General features: G+C 35.3%; 1 protein-coding gene and 11 non-coding genes across 12 annotated transcripts; 1 reads left to right on the top strand and 11 right to left on the bottom strand.

Annotated features, from left to right (window-relative positions):
- Nucleotides 1–235: 235 nt before the first annotated feature.
- Nucleotides 236–324, bottom strand: Trnay-aua. The gene is given in 2 exon segments: nucleotides 236–271; nucleotides 288–324. It is a non-coding gene; the product is annotated as a tRNA-Tyr (tRNA).
- A 520-nt stretch (nucleotides 325–844) lies between these two features.
- On the bottom strand, nucleotides 845–933 carry Trnay-gua. The gene is given in 2 exon segments: nucleotides 845–880; nucleotides 897–933. It is a non-coding gene; the product is annotated as a tRNA-Tyr (tRNA).
- Nucleotides 934–1,245: 312 nt separating this feature from the next.
- Trnay-gua lies at nucleotides 1,246–1,334 on the bottom strand. Its single transcript is given in 2 exon segments — nucleotides 1,246–1,281; nucleotides 1,298–1,334. It is a non-coding gene; the product is annotated as a tRNA-Tyr (tRNA).
- A 161-nt stretch (nucleotides 1,335–1,495) lies between these two features.
- Nucleotides 1,496–1,584, bottom strand: Trnay-gua. Its single transcript is given in 2 exon segments — nucleotides 1,496–1,531; nucleotides 1,548–1,584. It is a non-coding gene; the product is annotated as a tRNA-Tyr (tRNA).
- A 62-nt stretch (nucleotides 1,585–1,646) lies between these two features.
- Nucleotides 1,647–1,735, bottom strand: Trnay-gua. Its single transcript is given in 2 exon segments — nucleotides 1,647–1,682; nucleotides 1,699–1,735. It is a non-coding gene; the product is annotated as a tRNA-Tyr (tRNA).
- A 162-nt stretch (nucleotides 1,736–1,897) lies between these two features.
- Nucleotides 1,898–1,986, bottom strand: Trnay-gua. Its single transcript is given in 2 exon segments — nucleotides 1,898–1,933; nucleotides 1,950–1,986. It is a non-coding gene; the product is annotated as a tRNA-Tyr (tRNA).
- Nucleotides 1,987–2,414: 428 nt separating this feature from the next.
- On the bottom strand, nucleotides 2,415–2,503 carry Trnay-gua. Its single transcript is given in 2 exon segments — nucleotides 2,415–2,450; nucleotides 2,467–2,503. It is a non-coding gene; the product is annotated as a tRNA-Tyr (tRNA).
- A 209-nt stretch (nucleotides 2,504–2,712) lies between these two features.
- Trnay-gua lies at nucleotides 2,713–2,801 on the bottom strand. The gene is given in 2 exon segments: nucleotides 2,713–2,748; nucleotides 2,765–2,801. It is a non-coding gene; the product is annotated as a tRNA-Tyr (tRNA).
- A 1,564-nt stretch (nucleotides 2,802–4,365) lies between these two features.
- Nucleotides 4,366–4,454, bottom strand: Trnay-gua. The gene is given in 2 exon segments: nucleotides 4,366–4,401; nucleotides 4,418–4,454. It is a non-coding gene; the product is annotated as a tRNA-Tyr (tRNA).
- A 62-nt stretch (nucleotides 4,455–4,516) lies between these two features.
- On the bottom strand, nucleotides 4,517–4,605 carry Trnay-gua. The gene is given in 2 exon segments: nucleotides 4,517–4,552; nucleotides 4,569–4,605. It is a non-coding gene; the product is annotated as a tRNA-Tyr (tRNA).
- Nucleotides 4,606–7,466: 2,861 nt separating this feature from the next.
- LOC113374239 lies at nucleotides 7,467–9,440 on the top strand. Its single transcript, XM_026614397.1, has one exon. It carries the CDS (start codon nucleotides 7,467–7,469, stop codon nucleotides 9,438–9,440), a length of 1,974 nt encoding a protein of 657 aa, XP_026470182.1.
- Nucleotides 9,441–11,947: 2,507 nt separating this feature from the next.
- On the bottom strand, nucleotides 11,948–12,036 carry Trnay-gua. The gene is given in 2 exon segments: nucleotides 11,948–11,983; nucleotides 12,000–12,036. It is a non-coding gene; the product is annotated as a tRNA-Tyr (tRNA).
- Nucleotides 12,037–18,945: the final 6,909 nt, after the last annotated feature.

The raw sequence follows: 18,945 nt of genomic DNA on the forward strand, positions 1-18,945 counted from the left end.
GAGCTATCGAATGGTTTAATGCACACGCAGAAGAAAATGTTTTGTACTCTGTAAAAAATTATATGATATTAAAAATAAAATCCTTCGAGCCGAATTTGAACCACCAACCTATGGATGTCGGCACTCTACATACTACAGTCCACCGCTCTACCAACTGACCTATTGAAGGGTTGAAATTACCAAATCAATGTTTCATAATCAACATAATCCTTCATTATGTTTCATAAAAACATAACCCTTCGAGCCAGATTTGAACCAGCGACCTATGGATGTCGCCACTCTACATACTATAGACCTCCGCTCTACCAACTGAGCTATCGAAGTGTTGAAGGTTGCAAATAATGTTACGTAATATGTATGTTTAAATTATGTGATATTGAAAACAAAATCCTTCGAACCGGATTTGAACCAATGACCTATGGATGTCGGCGCTCTAAATACTACAGTCCTCCGCTCTACCAACTGAGCTACAGAAATGTTGAATTCTGCAAATCAATGCTTCGTAATATGTAAAATATTATGTGATATTAAAAATCATGATCCTTCGAGCCCGATTTGAACCAGCGACCTATGGAATGTCGGCACTCTGCATACTACAGTCCACCGATCTACCAACTGAGCTATCGAAGGGCTGAAATTACCAAATCAATGTTTCGTAGTATGTAAAAAAATTATGTGATATTAAAAACATAATCCTCCGAGCCCGATTTGAACCAGCGACCTATGGATGTCGGCACTCTACATACTACAGTCCACCACCTCACCAACTGAGCTATCAAAGGGTAGAAATTAGCAAATCAATGTTTCGTAATCTGTGAAAAATTATGTGATATTAAAAATATAATCCTTCGAGCCGGATTTGAACCAGCGACCTATGGATGTCGGCAATTTACATACTACAGTCCACCGCTCTACCAACTGAGCTATCGAAGGGTAGAAATTACCAAATCAATGTTTCGTTGAACCAGCGACCTATGGATGTCGGCACTCTAGATACCACAGTCCACCACTCTACCAACTGAGCTATCGAAGGGTGGAAATCAGCAAATCAATGTTTCGTAATATGTGAAAAATTATGTTATATTAAAAATATAATCCTTCGACCGGATTTGAACCAGCGACCTATGGATGTCGGCAATCTACATACTACAGTCCACCGCTCTACCAACTGAGCTATCGAAGGGTAGAAATTACCAAATCAATGTTTCGTAATATGTAAAAAATTATGTGATATTAAAAACATAATCCTTCGAGCCGGATTTGAACCAGCGACCTATGGATGTCGGCACTGTACATACTACAGTCCACCGCTCTACCAACTGAGCTATCGAAGGGTTGAATTACCAAATCAATGTTTCGTTGAACCAGCGACCTATGGATGTCGGCACTCTAGATACTACAGTCCACCACTCTACCAACTGAGCTATCGAAGGGTGGAAATCAGCAAATCAATGTTTCGTAATTTGTGAAAAATTATGTGATATTAAAAATATAATCCTTCGAGCCGGATTTGAACCAGCGACCTATGGATGTCGGCAATCTACATACTACAGTCCACCGCTCTACCAACTGAGCTATCGAAGGGTAGAAATTACCAAATCAATGTTTCGTAATATGTAAAAAATTATGTGATATTAAAAACATAATCCTTCGAGCCGGATTTGAACCAGCGACCTATGGATGTCGGCAATTTACATACTACAGTCCACCGCTCTACCAACTGAGCTATCGAAGGGTTGAATTAACCAAATCAATGTTTCGTTGAACCAGCAACCTATGGATGTCGGCACTCTAGATACTACAGTCCACCACTCTACCAACTGAGCTATCGAAGGGTGGAAATCAGCAAATCAATGTTTCGTAATTTGTGAAAAATTATGTGATATTAAAAATATAATCCTTCGAGCCGGATTTGAACCAGCGACCTATGGATGTCGGCAATCTACATACTACAGTCCACCGCTCTACCAACTGAGCTATCGAAGGGTAGAAATTACCAAATCAATGTTTCGTAATATGTAAAAAATTATGTGATATTAAAAACATAATCCTTCGAGCCGGATTTGAACCAGCGACCTATGGATGTCGGCAATTTACATACTACAGTCCACCGCTCTACCAACTGAGCTATCGAAAGGTAGAAATTACAAAATCAATGTTTCGTAATATGTAAAAAATTATGTGATATTAAAAACATAATCCTTCGAGCCGGATTTGAACCAGCGACCTATGGGTGTCGGCACTGTACATACTACAGTCCACCGCTCTACCAACTGAGCTATCGAAGGGTTGAATTTACCAAATCAATGTTTCGTTGAACCAGCGACCTATGGATGTCGGCACTCTAGATACTACAGTCCACCACTCTACCAACTCCGTAATATGTAAAAAATTATGTGATATTAAAAACATAATCCTTCGAGCCGGATTTGAACCAGCGACCTATGGATGTCGGCACTCTACATACTACAGTCCACCGCTCTACCAACTGAGCTATCGAAGGGTGGAAATCAGCAAATCAATGTTTCGTAATTTGTGAAAAATTATGTGATATAAAAACATCCTCCGAGCCGGATTTGAATCAGCGACCTATGGATGTCGGCAATTTACATACTACAGTCCACCGCTCTACCAACTGAGCTATCAAAGGGTAGAAATTACCAAATCAATGTTTCGTAATATGTAAAAAATTATGTGATATCAAAAACATAATCCTTCGAGCCGGATTTGAACCAGCGACCTATGGATGTCGGCAATTTACATACTACAGTCCACCGCTCTACCAACTGAGCTATCGAAGGGTAGAAATTACAAAATCAATGTTTCGTAATACGTAAAAAATTATGTGATATTAAAAACATAATCCTTCGAGCCGGATTCGAACCAGCGACCTATGGATGTCGGCACTCTACATACTACAGTCCACCGCTCTACCAACTGAGCTATCAAAGGGTTGATCTTACCAAATCAATGTTTCGCAATATGTAAAAAATTATGTGATATTAAAAAAAGTAGTTCTTCGAGCTCGATTTGAACCAGCGACCTACGGATGTCGGCACTCTACATACTACAGTCCACCGCTCTACCAACTGAGCTATCGAAGGTTGATATTACCAAATCAATGTTTTGTAATATATAAAAAATTATGTGATATTAAAAATATAAACCTACGAGCCGGATTTGAACCAGCGACCTATGGATTTCGGCACTCTACATACTACAGTCGACCACTCTACCAACTGAGCTATCAAACGTTTCAATTAACGAATCAATGATTCGTAATATGTAAAAAATTATGTGATATTAAATACATAATCCTTGGAGCCGGATTTGAACCAGCGACCTATGGATGTCGGCACTCTACCCGGATTTGAACCATCGACCTGTGGATGTCAGCACTCTACATACTACAGTCCTCCGCTCCACCAACTGAGCTACAGAAGTGTTGAAATCTGCAAATCAATGTTTCGTAATATGTAAAAAATTATGTGATATTAAAAACATAATCCTTCGAGCCGAATTTGAACCAGCGACTTATGGATGTCGGCATTCAACATACTACAGTCCACCGCTCCACCAACTGAGCTATCGAAGGGTTGAAATTAGCAAATCAATGTTTCGTAATATGTAAAAAATTATGTGATATTAGAAACAAAATCCTTCGAGTCAGATTTGAACCAGCGACCTATGGATGTCGGCAATCTACATACTAAAGTCCACCGCTCTACTAACTGACCTATCGAAGGGATGAAGTTACCAAATCAATGTTTCGTAATATTTAAAAAATTATGTGATATTAAAAATACAATCTGCGAGCCGGTTTTGAACCAGCGACTTATGGATGTCAGCCTCACACACTGTACAGTTCACCGCTTTACCAACTGAGCTATCGAATGGTTTAATGCACACGCAGAAGAAAATGTTTTGTACTCTGTAAAAAATTATGTGATATTAAAAATAAAATCCTTCGAGCCGAATTTGAACCACCAACCTATGGATGTCGGCACTCTACATACTACAGTCCACCGCTCTACAAACTGAGCTATCGAAGGGCAGAAATTACCAAATCAATGTTTCGTTGAACCAGCGACCTATGGATGTCGGCACTCTAGATACTACAGTCCACCACTCTACCAACTGAGCTATCGAAGGGTGGAAATCAGCAAATCAATGTTTCGTAATTTGTGAAAAATTATGTGATATTAAAAATATAATCCTTCGAGCCGGATTTGAACCAGCGACCTATGGATGTCGGCAATCTACATACTACAGTCCACCGCTCTACCAACTGAGTTATCGAAGGGTAGAAATTACCAAATCAATGTTTCGTAATATGTAAAAAATTATGTGATATTAAAAACATAATCCTTCGAGCCGGATTTGAACCAGCGACCTATGGATGTCGGCAATTTACATACTACAGTCCACCGCTCTACCAACTGAGCTATCGAAGGGTAGAAATTACAAAATCAATGTTTCGTAATATGTAAAAAATTATGTGATATTAAAAACATAATCCTTCGAGCCGGATTTGAACCAGCGACCTATGGATGTCGGCACTCTACATACTACAGTCCACCGCTCTACCAACTGAGCTATCGAAGGGTTGATCTTACCAAATCAATGTTTCGTAATGTGTAAAAAATTATGTGATATTAAAAACACAATCCTTCGAGGCGGATTTGAACCATAACCTATGAAAGACGGCACTCAGTCCTCCGCTCTACCAACTGAGCTATCGAAGGGTTGATATTACGAAATCAATGGTAATGTTTCGTAATATGTAAAAAATTGTGTAATATTAAAAACAATCCTTCGAGCCCGATTTGAACCAGCGACCTATGGATTTCGGCACTCTACATACTACAGTCGACCACTCTACCAACTGAGCTATCGAACGTTTCGTAACATGCAAAATATTATGTAATGTTGAAGAATTCAATCCTTCGCGCGGATTTGAAACAGCGACCTATGGATGTCGGCACTCTACATATTACAGTCCACCGTTCTACCAACTGAGCTATAAAAGGGTTGGAATTACCAAATCAATGTTTCGTAATATGTAGAGAATTATGTGATATTAAAAACATAATTCTTCGAGCCGGATTTGAGCCAGCGACCTATGGATGTCGGCACTCTATATACTACAGTCCTCCGGTCTACCAACTGAGCTATCGAAGTGTTGAAAATTGCAAATAAATGTTTCGTAATATGTAAAAAATTATGTGATATTGAAAACAAAATCCGTCGAACCGGATTTGAACCAACGACCTATGGATGTCGGCACTCTACATACAACAGTCCACCGCTCTACCAACTGAGCTATCGAAGGGTTGAAATTGGGAAATCAATGTTACGTAATATATAAAAAATTATGTGATATTAAAAACATAATTCTTCGACCCCGATTTGAACCAACGAGCTATGAATGTCGGCACTCTACATACTACAGTCCTCCGCTCTACCAACTGAGCTACCGAAGTGTTGAAGTTTGCAAATCAATGTTTCGTAATATGTAAAAAATTATGTGATATTAAAATCTTAACCCTTCGAGCCGGATTTGAACCAGCGACCTATGGATGTCGGCACTCTACATACTACAGTCCACCGCTCTACCAACTGACCTAACTAAGGCTTGAACCTCCCAAATCAATGTTTCGTAATATGTAAAAAATTATGTGATATTAAAAACAAAATCCTTCGAGCCGGACTTGAACTAGCGACCTATGGATGTCGGCACTCTACATACCACAGTCCACCGCTCTACCAACTGACCTATTGAAGGGTTGAAATTACCAAATCAATGTTTCATAATCAACATAATCCTTCATTATGTTTCATAAAAACATAATCCTCCGAGCCCGATTTGAACCAGCGACCTATGGATGTCGGCACTCTACATACTGCAGTCCACCAAACTACCAACTGAGCTATCGAAGGGTAGAAATTACCAAATCAATGTTTCGTAATATTTAAAAAATTATGTGATATTAAAAATACAATCCTACGAGCCGGTTTTGAACCAGCGACTTATGGATGTCAGCCTCACACACTGTACAGTTCACCGCTTTACCAACTGAGCTATCGAATGGTTTAATACACACGCAGAAGAAAATGTTTTGTACTCTGTAAAAAATTATGTGATATTAAAAATAAAATCCTTCGAGCCGAATTTGAACCACCAACCTATGGATGTCGGCACTCTACATACTACAGTCCACCGCTCTACCAACTGACCTATTGAAGGGTTGAAATTACCAAATCAATGTTTCATAATCAACATAATCCTTCATTATGTTTCATAAAAACATAATCCTTCGAGCCAGATTTGAACCAGCGACCTATGGATGTCGCCACTCTACATACTACAGACCTCCGCTCTACCAACTGAGCTATCGAAGTGTTGAAGGTTGCAAATAAATGTTTCGTAATATGTATGTTTAAAATTATGTGATATTGAAAACAAAATCCTTCGAACCGGATTTGAACCAGCGACCTATGGATGTCGGCACTCTACATACTACAGTCAACCGCTCTACCAACTGAGCTATCGAAGGGTTGAATACCATACCAATGTTTCGTAATATTAAAAAATTATGTGATATTAAAAACAAAATCCTTCGACCCAGATATGAACCAGCGACCTATGAATGTCGGCACTCCACATACTACAGTCCTCCGCTCTACCAATTGAGCTATCGAACGTTTCTTAACATGTAAAATATTATGTAATGTTGAAGAATTCAATCCTTCGCGCGGATTTGAACCAGGATTAAATTCACCAACAGTATAAATTTAGAGATGGGTTATAAAAAAATTTGGCAGACTGTGAGAAAGTTTAATAAAAAAGTGGAGAGTCCAAATCAAGAGGCATCAATAAACAACGAATTTGGAGATGAACTATTAGAGTATATGACTCCCGAAATTGTAGTTAACAAAACAAGAGAAACAAATCCTAGAAGTCAGATAGATAGTTTGGTTACTCCAATATGCTTAGAAGAAATAAAAACAATTGAAATAAAAAAATGGATATAACACCAGGAAAAGACCAAATACACTACGAAATGCTATTTAAAATGAATGACACATGGAAAGAATACTTAGTGAAAATATTTAATGACTTTATCGAACGAGCCTATATACCGAGAAGCCTGAAAGAGAGTATAATTGTGCCAATTCTAAAAAAAGGACGGGACACAAGACTAGTAAGCTCATATAGACCCATATGTTTAGAATCTAATATATTAAAACTCTTTGAAAGAATTATGAAAAACAGACTAGAATGGTACCTTGAAAAAAATAATATGATACCTAATTTTCAATTTGGATTCAGAAAAGGAAAAGGAATAAGGGATTATCACAGTGTATTATTCAGTAAAATTCAAATAACGCACACCCAAAACGGATATATGATGTTATTATTAATAGACATCAAAAAAGCCTATGATAACGTGAACCATGACATAATGGAAACTAAAATGAGAGAAATGAACATCAAACCTAAATTCGTGTCATTAATAATGGAGTTATTAAGAAACAGAGAGACTTTTGTCAGATATAACGGGCGTCTATACGGGCCCAGACTAGCCAACATAGAGCTCCCGCAAGGATCAGGATTAAGCCCCATATTCTTCAACCTATATACATATGACCTAAAGGAAGTGGTGAAAGAACCTGTGTGTGCACTGCAATATGCGGACGACATAGCCCTCTATGTAATAGATAAAGATTGGGAGAAATGCAAGGAATACATGAGCAACAGTGTATTACAGTTGGAAGAATGGCTAAAATACAATGGATTGGAATTGGCACACGAAAAATGGGTAGTGATGCAATTTAGTAGGCATAGGAAGTATGATCATATTGGAGACATTCAGCTGGGCAAACACAAGTTTCCAGTTATGGATGAACATAAAATTCTTGGAATAACATATGACAAAAAAATCAAATTTAAGAGCCAGATATTAAACATATGCAGAAAATGTGAGAAGGGGATAAATATATTGAAGACAATTTGCAATATGAAATGGGGAGCGCATCCGGCAATTTGTCTAAACATATATAAAGCATTGATAAGGTGTCATCTAGATACCATTAGCTTTATGAGTAAAAATCTCACCAAACGAGATATAGACAAATTGAATAAAATTCAATACTCAGCCATACGAATTTCATTAGGTGCGCTGAAATCCTCTCCAATAAATACACTATTAGCAGAGTCCGGAGAATTACCTCTAGAATCAAGGTGGGAAATAATATCAAAAAGATATTTAATATCGAAGGTAAGCAGAAACGACGAAATAGTGTTACAAACATTGAATAATGTAAAGGATTTATGTGAGGGAACTACATATTGGAGCAGAAAAGAAAACCCGATCTTAGTGAGTAGCTACCTATGGATAAATAAATATAAACAGTTAATAGCGCAAGATCTAGATTGCCAATTCCGCTATCCTTTGGAATATAAGTGGGTAAACCAAAACAACATAATAATAGATAAAACTACTGACAATCCTTTGATACAAAGAGAAAATATGAACTTTATATTCAAACAGGAAATAAATAAAACACATCCAAATTACACACTTATTTTCACGGATGGATCAAAGAAAGAATGTGCTGGTTGTGCCGTGTATGTACCCCGACTCAATATAGAACAGAAATATAAATTGCCCAAAAGTGCTTCTAGTTTCACTGCCGAGATGACGGCCATCAAAATAGCAATAAATATAATAGAAGAAGAAAAAATTACAAAGAGTGTTATTCTATCTGACTGTAAATCAGCTCTAGAAGCTATAAAAAGAACTTTAGAAAAAGCTAATAAAATAGTATATGAAATAATAGATAAAACTATGAGTCTAAGAAGGAAAGGATTTGACCTAAAATTCATGTGGATAAAGGGACATGCGGGAATAACCGAAAATGAAAAGGCGGACGAGCTGGCCAAAGAGGGATGTTATTTGGGAACCGAAATAAGCAGCCTTCTATCAGCAGATATCAACAAAATAGTCATGAAAGAACAAAGAGAAAAATGGCAAAGTATATTTGACAACATTAGTCAAAGAAAAGGGAAAATATATCGGGAAATAAATTCAGATATGCATTCGAAACCGTGGTTTCAAAAGATAACAGAAAACTGTATGCACATCACTACCGTCATAAGAATGCGAATTGGACACACAAAAAATAGATCATTTCGACTACGAGATGGAATATCGAGGTTCGAAGAGTGCGACTGCGAAGAGGGAGGGCCTGAAAATACGGATCACATTGTTTTTCGATGCAAGAAATATACAACACAAAGAAAAGCGTTTTACCAACGCCTAGAACAAAAAAATATAGTTTTTACAACGAATACGACAATAATATTAGCTATGAAAAACATGAGTATATATAAAGATGTAACCAAATATTTATTTGAGTGCCAAAAATATTTATAGACAACTAAGTTAAGTTATCAATTTAATTAAGCTAGTTATTTAATCTAATTAAAATAATTGAAATTAGAATTTATTATTATTTTAATCACTATTGAAAATGTAAGAACAGATTAAGTTAGTTATTCTATTAGTTAGTTATAAGGGATGACTGTATATTATTAAATAGATGTCAATAAAATCATAAAAAAAAACTGACCTATCGAAAGGTAGAAATTACCAAATCAATGTTTCGTAATATGTAAAAAATTATGTGATATTAAAAACATAATCCTTCGAGCCGGGTTTGAACCACTCTACATACTACAGTCCACCGCTCTACCAACTGAGCTATCGAAGGGTTCAAATTACGAAATCAATGTTTCGTAAGATGTAAAAAATTATGTGATATTAAAAACAAAATCCTTCGACCCGGATTTGAACCAGCGACCGATGGATGTCGGCACTCTACATACTACAGTCCACCGCTTTATCAACTTAGCTATCGAAGGGTTGAAATTACCAAATCAATGTTTCGTAATATATAAAAAATTATGTGATATTAAAAATATAAACCTACGAGCCGGATTTGAACCAGCGACCTATGGATGTCGGCACTCTACATATTACAGACCACCGCTCTATGTGATATTAAAAACATAATCCTTCGAGCCGGGTTTGAACCACTCTACATACTACAGTCCACCGCTCTACCAACTGAGCTATCGAAGGGTTCAAATTACGAAATCAATGTTTCGTAAGATGTAAAAAATTATGTGATATTAAAAACAAAATCCTTCGACCCGGATTTGAACCAGCGACCGATGGATGTCGGCACTCTACATATTACAGTCCACCGTTCTACCAACTGAGCTATAGAAGGGTTGCAATTACCAAATCAATGTTTCGTAATATGTAGAAAATTATGTGATATTAAAAACATAATCCTTCGAGCCGGATTTGAACCAGCGACCTATGGATGTCGGCACTCTACATATTACAGACCACCGCTCTACCAACTGAGCTATCGAAGGGCTGAAACTAGCAAATCAATGTTTCGTAATATGTAAAAAATTATGTGATATTAAAAACATAATCCAGCGAGCCGGATTTGAACCAGCGACCTATGGATGTCGGCACTTTACATACTACAGTCCACCGCTCTACCAACTGAGCTATCGAAGGGTTGAAAGTACGAAATCAATGTTTCGTAATATGTAAAAAATTATGTTATATTAAAAATATAAACCTACGAGCCGGATTTGAACCAGCGACCTATGGATTTCGGCACTCTACATACTACAGTCGACCACTCTACCAGCTGATCTATCGAACGATTCGTAACATGTAAAATATTATGTAATGTTGAAGAATTCAATCCTTGGCGCGGATTTGAACCAGCGACCTATGGATGTCGGCACTCTACATATTACAGTCCACCGTTCTACCAACTGAGCTATAGAAGGGTAGAAATTACAAAATCAATGTTTCGTAATATTTAAAAAGATTATGTGATATTAAAAACACAATCCCACGAGCCGGTTTTGAACCAGCGACCTATGGATGTCGGCGCTCTACATACTACAGTCCTCCACTCTACCAACTGAGCTATCGAAGTGTTGAAGTTTGCAAATCAATGTTTCGTAATATATAAAAAAATATGTGATATGTGATTTGAACGAGCGACCTATGGATGCCGGCACTCTACATACTACAGTCCACCGCTCTACCAACTGACCTAACGAAGGCTTGAACTTACCAAATCAATGTTTCGTAATATGTAAAAAATTATGTGATATTAAAAACATAATCCTTCGAGCACGATTTGAACCAGCGACCTATGGATGTCGGCACTCTACATACTACAATCGACCACACCACCAGCTGAGCTATCGAAGGGTTGAACTTACCAAATCAATGTTTCGCAATATTTTAAAAAATTATGTGATATTAAAAACAAAATCCTTCGAGCCGGATTTGAACCAGCGTAATATGGATGTCGGCACTCGACATACTACAGTCCACCGCTCTACCAACTGACCTAACGAAGGCTTGAACTTACCAAATCAATGTTTCGTAATATGTAAAAAATTATGTGATATTAAAAACATAATTCTTCGAGCCGGATTTGAACCAGCGACCTATGGATGTCGACACTCTACATACTACAGTCCACCGCTCTACCAACTGACCTAACGAAGGCTTGAACTTACCAAATCAATGTTTCGTAATATGTAAAAAATTATGTGATATTAAAAATATAAACCTACGAGCCGGATTTGAACCAGCGATCTATGGATTTCGGCACTCTACATACTACAATCGACCACTCTACCAACTGAGGTATCGAACGTTTCTTAACATGTAAATTATTATGTATTGTTGAAGAATTCAATCCTTCGCGCGGATTTGAACCAGCGACCTATGGATGTCGGCACTCTACTTATTACAGTCCACCGATCTACCAACTGAGCTATAGAGAAATCAATGTTTCGTAATATATAGAAAATTATGTGATAATAAAAACATAATCCTTCGAGCCGGATTTGAACCAGCGACCTATGGATGTCGGCACTCTACATACTACAGTCCACCGCTCTACCAACTGAGCTATCGAAGGGTTGAATTTACCAAATCAATGTTTCGTAATATGTAAAAAATTATGTGATATTAAAACATATTACTTCGAGCCGGATTTGAACCAGAGACCGATGGATGTCGGCACTCTACATACTACAGTCCACCGCTCTATGAACTTAGCTATCGAAGGGTTGAAATTGCCAAATCAATGTTTCGTAATATGTAAACAATTATGTGATATTAAAAACATAATTCTCCGACATAATGAATGTCGGCACTCTACATACTACAGTCCTCCGCTCTACCAACTGAGCTACCGAAGTGCTGAAGTTTGCAAATCAATGTTTCGTAATATCTAAAAAACTATGTGATATTAAAAACGCAATCCCTCGAGCCGGATTTGAACCAGCGACCTATGGATGTTGGCACTATACATACTACAATCGACCACACTACCAGCTGAGCTATCGAAGGGTTGAACTTACCAAATCAATGTTTCGCAATATGTAAAAAATTATGTGTTATTAAAAACAAAATTCTTCGAGCCGGATTTGAACCAGCGACCTATGGATGTCTGCACTCTACATACTACAGTCTACCGCTCTACCAACTGAGCTATAGAAGGGTTGAAATTAGCAAATCAATCTTTCGTAATATGTAAAAAATTATGTGATATTAAAAACATAATTCTTCGACCCCGATTTGAACCAGCGACCACCGCTCTACCAACTGAGGTATCGAAGGGTTGAAATCGGCAAATCAATGTTTCGTAATATGTAAAAAATTATGTGATATTAAAAACATAATCCTTCGAGCCGAATTTGAATCAGCAATCTATGGATGTCGGCACTCTACATACTACAGTCCACCGCTCTACCAACTGACCTATTGAAGGGTTGAAGTTGCCAAATCAATGTTTCATAATCAACATAATCCTTTATTATGTTTCATAAAAACATAATCCTTCGAGCCGGAGTTGAACCAGCAACCTATGGATGTCGCCACTCTACATACTACAGACCTCTACTCTACGAACTGAGCTATCAAAGTATTGAAGTTTGCAAATAAATGTTTCGTAATAAATTTGGTAAAAATTATGTGATATTGAAAACAAAATCCTTAGAACCGGATTTGAACCAACGACCTATGGATGCCGGCACTCTACATACTACAGTCCACCGCTCTACCAACAGAGCTATCGAAGGGCGATTTACAGCAAAAAAATCTGTTCACGCACACGCACAAACACATACACACATACGCACATACGCACATACGCACATACACACAAACACAAACATACCTTTTCCAAATTTGGTCTCATTCGATTCAGAATGGCTTAAAAGAAGAGAAGAGAAAACTTAAAATTAGCGAATCGGATTTTTTTATGAAAACATAAACTTCTCCTTGGGGAAGTTAATGATTCATTCGTGTACCGGGCCATGCTCAATGGCGCAATATTTGCTTCTGGCCCGATTATCGTACGCGGGCTATGCCCGTAATATTTACGTTTTTCCTAGCCATTGTACGCGGGCTAGGTGAAGGTATTAAATTCTAAAATTTTGTGGCGGGCCGCGCTTATAAATAATTTACCATACTTGATATATACCAATAAATATTATAATAATAATATGCAAATAAATCTTAAAAAAATACATTCTAATTAATTTAATAATGCGAGAAAGTTGATACAAATAGGCAAAATTCTATTTGAGAAATGCTTGGCAGGCTGCAGAAAAATAATTAATTACATATACACCATGCCCACTCATTATCAGAGGACACAGCAAACAAATAATCCAGAAATATAGAATAATAATTATAACATACAGATTATTATGTAATTATACATAATAGAACAAAAACTCATACCAAATTTTATTCTTATAAAATGTTTATCGCAATAATTGTAATAACTGATATTTTTAACTTTTCGAAAAAATCTCGGCATCGTATTATAATTTGTTAAGATATTTTATTGGCTTTTACTGAAAGGGCGAAATTACCTTGCAGTTAATAAAATAGCGTTGCATCCGAAATCTTGCTTATATTTCATTTACACACAAATATATAAAGATATATATATATATATATATATATATATATATATATATATATATATATACTACTACTACTATTCATTGTCAGTCGACAAAACACACAAATTATTAAGACACGAACACAAAAATATAATTAAGGAAAATAATACTTGACATCAACCGCCATGAAGGTTAGATTGTTACTGAGTCACAATTGCATATTTACTTTCGTATTGCGCCCTCTATGATTCTGATCCCAAAACTATTCCGATTAGATAACAATTATTGAATTTTAATATCATCTGGTAACAATTCACGCTGTTTCGACCCTATAAATTGGGTCCAAAAACCGAAGTCAAACCATTCAGTGTTTGGAGCTCGTGGGAACAGTTCAATGGTAAGTTTTATATTTTCATATTGTATAATAATTTTATATGTTCAGTGTTAAATACGTGGCGTGGATTTTGTGTTTGGATTGATACTATTCGACTTTTTATACTCTAATTATATTACTTTTTATACTCTAATATATTTTTGCTGAGGAGTCGCCTTCGTGTTTTTTGTTGCGAAAATATTCAATTTCAGCCTCGGAATTAACATAAATAATCCAATACATATTTAGATTGTAATGTATACCTTGTCGGTTTAGAACAGATTTAGTAGTCAACATACAATTTTTTTTATAAATCCTATGTTTGAAATACTTTTCTTTTTAAATTTTTTTGACCGCGAATAGCGAAAACGCAAATAAAAGAAGCGCGACTTCTACTGTATTTACAATTGACGTATTTATCTTAGTTTATTATTTTATTTATTTGTTTATTTTCTATTTGTTTAACTTGTTTCAGATTTCCTGTGGTGTTTTGCACCATAGCTGGGGGATTCATTGTGCCTTTTTTACATTTTATTATTATATTTACAATTTTTAATTAAAAATCTATTTTTATCATTATGACTTAGTTACTTACTTGCGTTCAACCGTTTTTCTGTTTTGTTCGTGCGTGCGGAAAATTGAATTCGAAACAATTTGAAACAGTTGATCATTTATAGTTTTTTTTAATCGTTTAAAACGATTTTTAAAGCCGAGTTTTCGCGTTTTTAAAACCTGTCGCCCTCCCCCCTCGGCAGGTCGGAGTAGTTCGCGATTAATTATTAAATTAATTTTTGTTTGTCGGTGTGTGGTTGCTTGCAAAGTTTTTCCCAGAAGCGGAGCAACGCCATACGCTTTAATTCATAAATAATACTATATGTACATATTAAAAATAATGTTTAATTTTTTTGGAATTATTTTATTAATTACGTTACGTTATATACGGATGCAAACATTTAGTTTGAAATTTTGAAATCCAGCGTGTTTCTCAAATTACTTATATTTATTTTAACGGATTTTTTCTGCTTTTATGTACTATAATTTAATCAAATTTAAAATTCTCGTCATTGCACAATGGGTCTCCCTTGACGGAGAAATGTTGAAGACGCAGTGCTTGAAAAGTGCTTGAATTTAAAAAAAAAAATATCGATCAATACCAAGACCAACTACTACAGGAGAAGCACACCCCAGGAGAACATACTTGTGATACAAAAGGAATCAACACCAAGACCAATCACTACAGGAAAAGCACACCCCAGGAGAACATACTTGTGATACAAGAGGAATCAATACCAAGACCAACTACTACAGGAGAAGCACACCACAGGAAAATATGCATGCATATATTAGAAGTTTTCTCGTATTAGTCATAATTAGTCGTTACTTAGACCATAGTTAAGTAAACATAGAGACTTAGTCTTACACTTATAAAAGTTCATATTTTTTTAATATTAACATTACCGGGGCCCCGTTTATATGCTCATCCCTTTCAGGGAAATTTGTGTTTTTTTTAAATCTCGTTTCAGGTGTAATTCCAAGATTTCCAGAAGATTGCCTCTTCAAGACCACCGAGAAGCCGCTACCAGATAAAATGTAAGAAAAAACTTTAATTATATTGTATTATTATTATTGGATCTTTATAATGGTGTATCAATATTATTGTATTATATTAGTCTTCAACTAATGTTTAGATAAGGGTCCTTTTGACGTAAAAATTTCGGTCGGATATTTTGTAATTTATTTTCAAATTAATTTAAAATAATAATCAATTTTTATTTCATAATTGTCCATCACTTTCCAAGGGCCAACCTGGACCAACAGAAGACTGCTGACGGATCAAGACCAACAGAAGAATACTGCCGGATTGGAGGTGAATATCAAGATGAATATGGAGTGTGAAAAGACTTTAGTTATATTATTCTATTATTATTAAGTAATTACTAAGTTATATTATTGATAAGCGGCGTTTTCGGTCATACGTTTTCTAAAGTTGTTCGCGAATTATTAGTTCGCATTTTCACGGTAATATCTTCAGTCATACCTTTTTTGGAGTTTTTCGCGTATTTTTGTTTGAGCTCAAAGGGCGTGGCGTTGTGGAAGAACCTTTCTTTTTTTTCGCGCTTTTTTTTACATTAATTAATTAATAATTGCAAATCACAAAATGATTTGTCCATAAGCTTCATAGGCTGGGAAACTGTGAAGTTTTTTTCCAAGTAATTGCATGGTGTATTTGGGGGGTACTTCTGTACTCTGGGGGGTACATCATGTGGATGCTTTTTTTTATAATATCACAATCACCGTTACAAAACCACAATACAATTTTCATATTAATATTTCCTACAATTTCATATTTATTCAAACTACACACTACACACCGAGAGGTTCTTTCGCTTTTAAAAATCGAAATGTTCGGGTACATTAGGTCATCTCGCGGGGTTCTTTTCGCGTTATATTCGGTACAATTCGTTTATTAGTTACTTATAATTAGTCAATAAGTTAGTTTAGGTGGATTAGGGCTGCAGAAGTCCTTGCATTTCTGTGGCGACACCACATTAAAAAAAACGCGCCTGGCAACTCTACCTCTTGGGTGGTGTGGAAAAGAGTTGCATTCTAGCTATAAGTACAATTGTCATAATTAGATATTTAGATAATTATTTTAATTATTACACATCGATGTATCACTATAGGTTACACGCATTACTGATAATTATAAACTTATATCGAATAGTCTTACAAATAAAAAAGAATGAAACAAATCTTTACTTTTAAATTTGTTACTTTCCAGTTTTTTTGTCCAAGCTTATAAGTAAACGATTTTTTAAAAGTCACTTTTAATTATTAATAATTGAAATTGTAAATTGGCTGTAAAATATAGCTACTAGTACTTTACTGCATTTTATACTCTTAAATCTTTAATTTATTAACTCATGCAAAAAAGTTGTATTCCAGTTATAACTGTAATTATCAATATTTTAATTAAACGTATATATGAATATATTACAAAATAATATCGAATTGTATAGAATATTAAAAAATACAAATTAATAATAATAATTAATTTGCTTTTTAAATTTTTACCTTGATTTTTTTTTTACAGAAATTTGTAAACAAATTTTAGTATTTTTAGAAAAAATAACTAAACATTATCATTTATTAATAATTTTGAATTGTGCGTTAAAAATATATTATTAGGTGGTTCTGCAATATGAAGAGTTGTATGGTTTTTAATAGTGTTAATATTACTTGTAAGAGAGCAGAAAGTGAACGTTAAATTATTACTTAATCAGCCTGTTTTACACACCTATTAATATAAAAATACAAATAAAAAAAACTCATTTCAAAAATAAATGCAACAATAAAAGAATACATTATAATTCATTAATAGGAGAAAGTTGACCAAAAATAAAATTTTATTTTAAAAATGCTTTACGGGACGCAGCACGTCTTTCCATCAACAGCAAGCAAAGATTTTTTGAATCATTCAAAAATCCGTGCGCCCGAAATCGTGGACGATAAATTGCATCCAAACATACATACACAAACACATACTTCAAATGTTCTGTAACTTTTGAAACGTAAATATATGCAAAAAATTTCATTTTCAATTTTTTTTGCGATTACTATAACTTGCCCTACAAGAAGTTGATAATAGAATAAAATTCAACTTAAACATTTTCTATATCTCAATTAGAAATAGGAGAATGCCAAGCATCTATTATTATAATGCTTACAGGCGTATTAAATGTGAATTCCAAAATTTCATAAAATATAACATTTTCATAAAACAAATATTGCAGGCTATAAAACTATTAAACTTCGTCGGTTGTGAGTGTTTAACCCCTTAACTTACCTTAACTTATTTTGATTCGTAAATGTTGGGCCAAAGTTGTACAGCTGGCGCCGCGTTCCTACTTTCCACACAGTGTACAGTTTTGTTTTTGTATTTTATAGTTTGAATTATATAAATATTTTATAATAATTGTGATCAACGTAACGGGCCACGCCTTTAATGCGTAATATTTGCTTCTGACCCGATTATCCTACACGGGCTGTGCCCGTAATATTTACGTTTGGCCTAGCCATCAGAAGCGGGCTGTGCTCGTCATTGTAAGTTCGTGCCTTAAGGCAAATTGCTGGAACTTCCAGTACCAGAAATTATTATTATTTTTTAAAAAGATTGACATTGTTGGAAAAAATTACTTCCAAAAAATTAGATTTTTGAGAAACTATAAATTTGACAAAAAATTACTTTTTTTTGAAAAAAATTTTTTTTTAATAAAAAATGTTTTCATTATTTTGACATATCTTGGAAATTTTGAACTTTTTTCCAAAGCAATCGTACTGATTTAACTGCATATAGACGAAATATCGAAGCGCGTAAGCGCCGCGTCGCCGTCAAACGGATAAACATTGGTACGTTACATTACCAAATCGGCACTCCACATACTACAGTCCACCGCTCTACCAACTGAGCTATCGAAGGGTTGAATTTGCCAAATCAATGTTTCGTAATATGTAAAAAAATATGTGATATTAAAAA

The sequence above is a fragment of the Ctenocephalides felis genome, unplaced genomic scaffold (assembly GCF_003426905.1).
Source record: "Ctenocephalides felis isolate EL2017-DRISC unplaced genomic scaffold, ASM342690v1 CF-g0.4_SCAFFOLD_01665, whole genome shotgun sequence".
Lineage (NCBI taxonomy): Eukaryota > Metazoa > Arthropoda > Insecta > Siphonaptera > Pulicidae > Ctenocephalides > Ctenocephalides felis.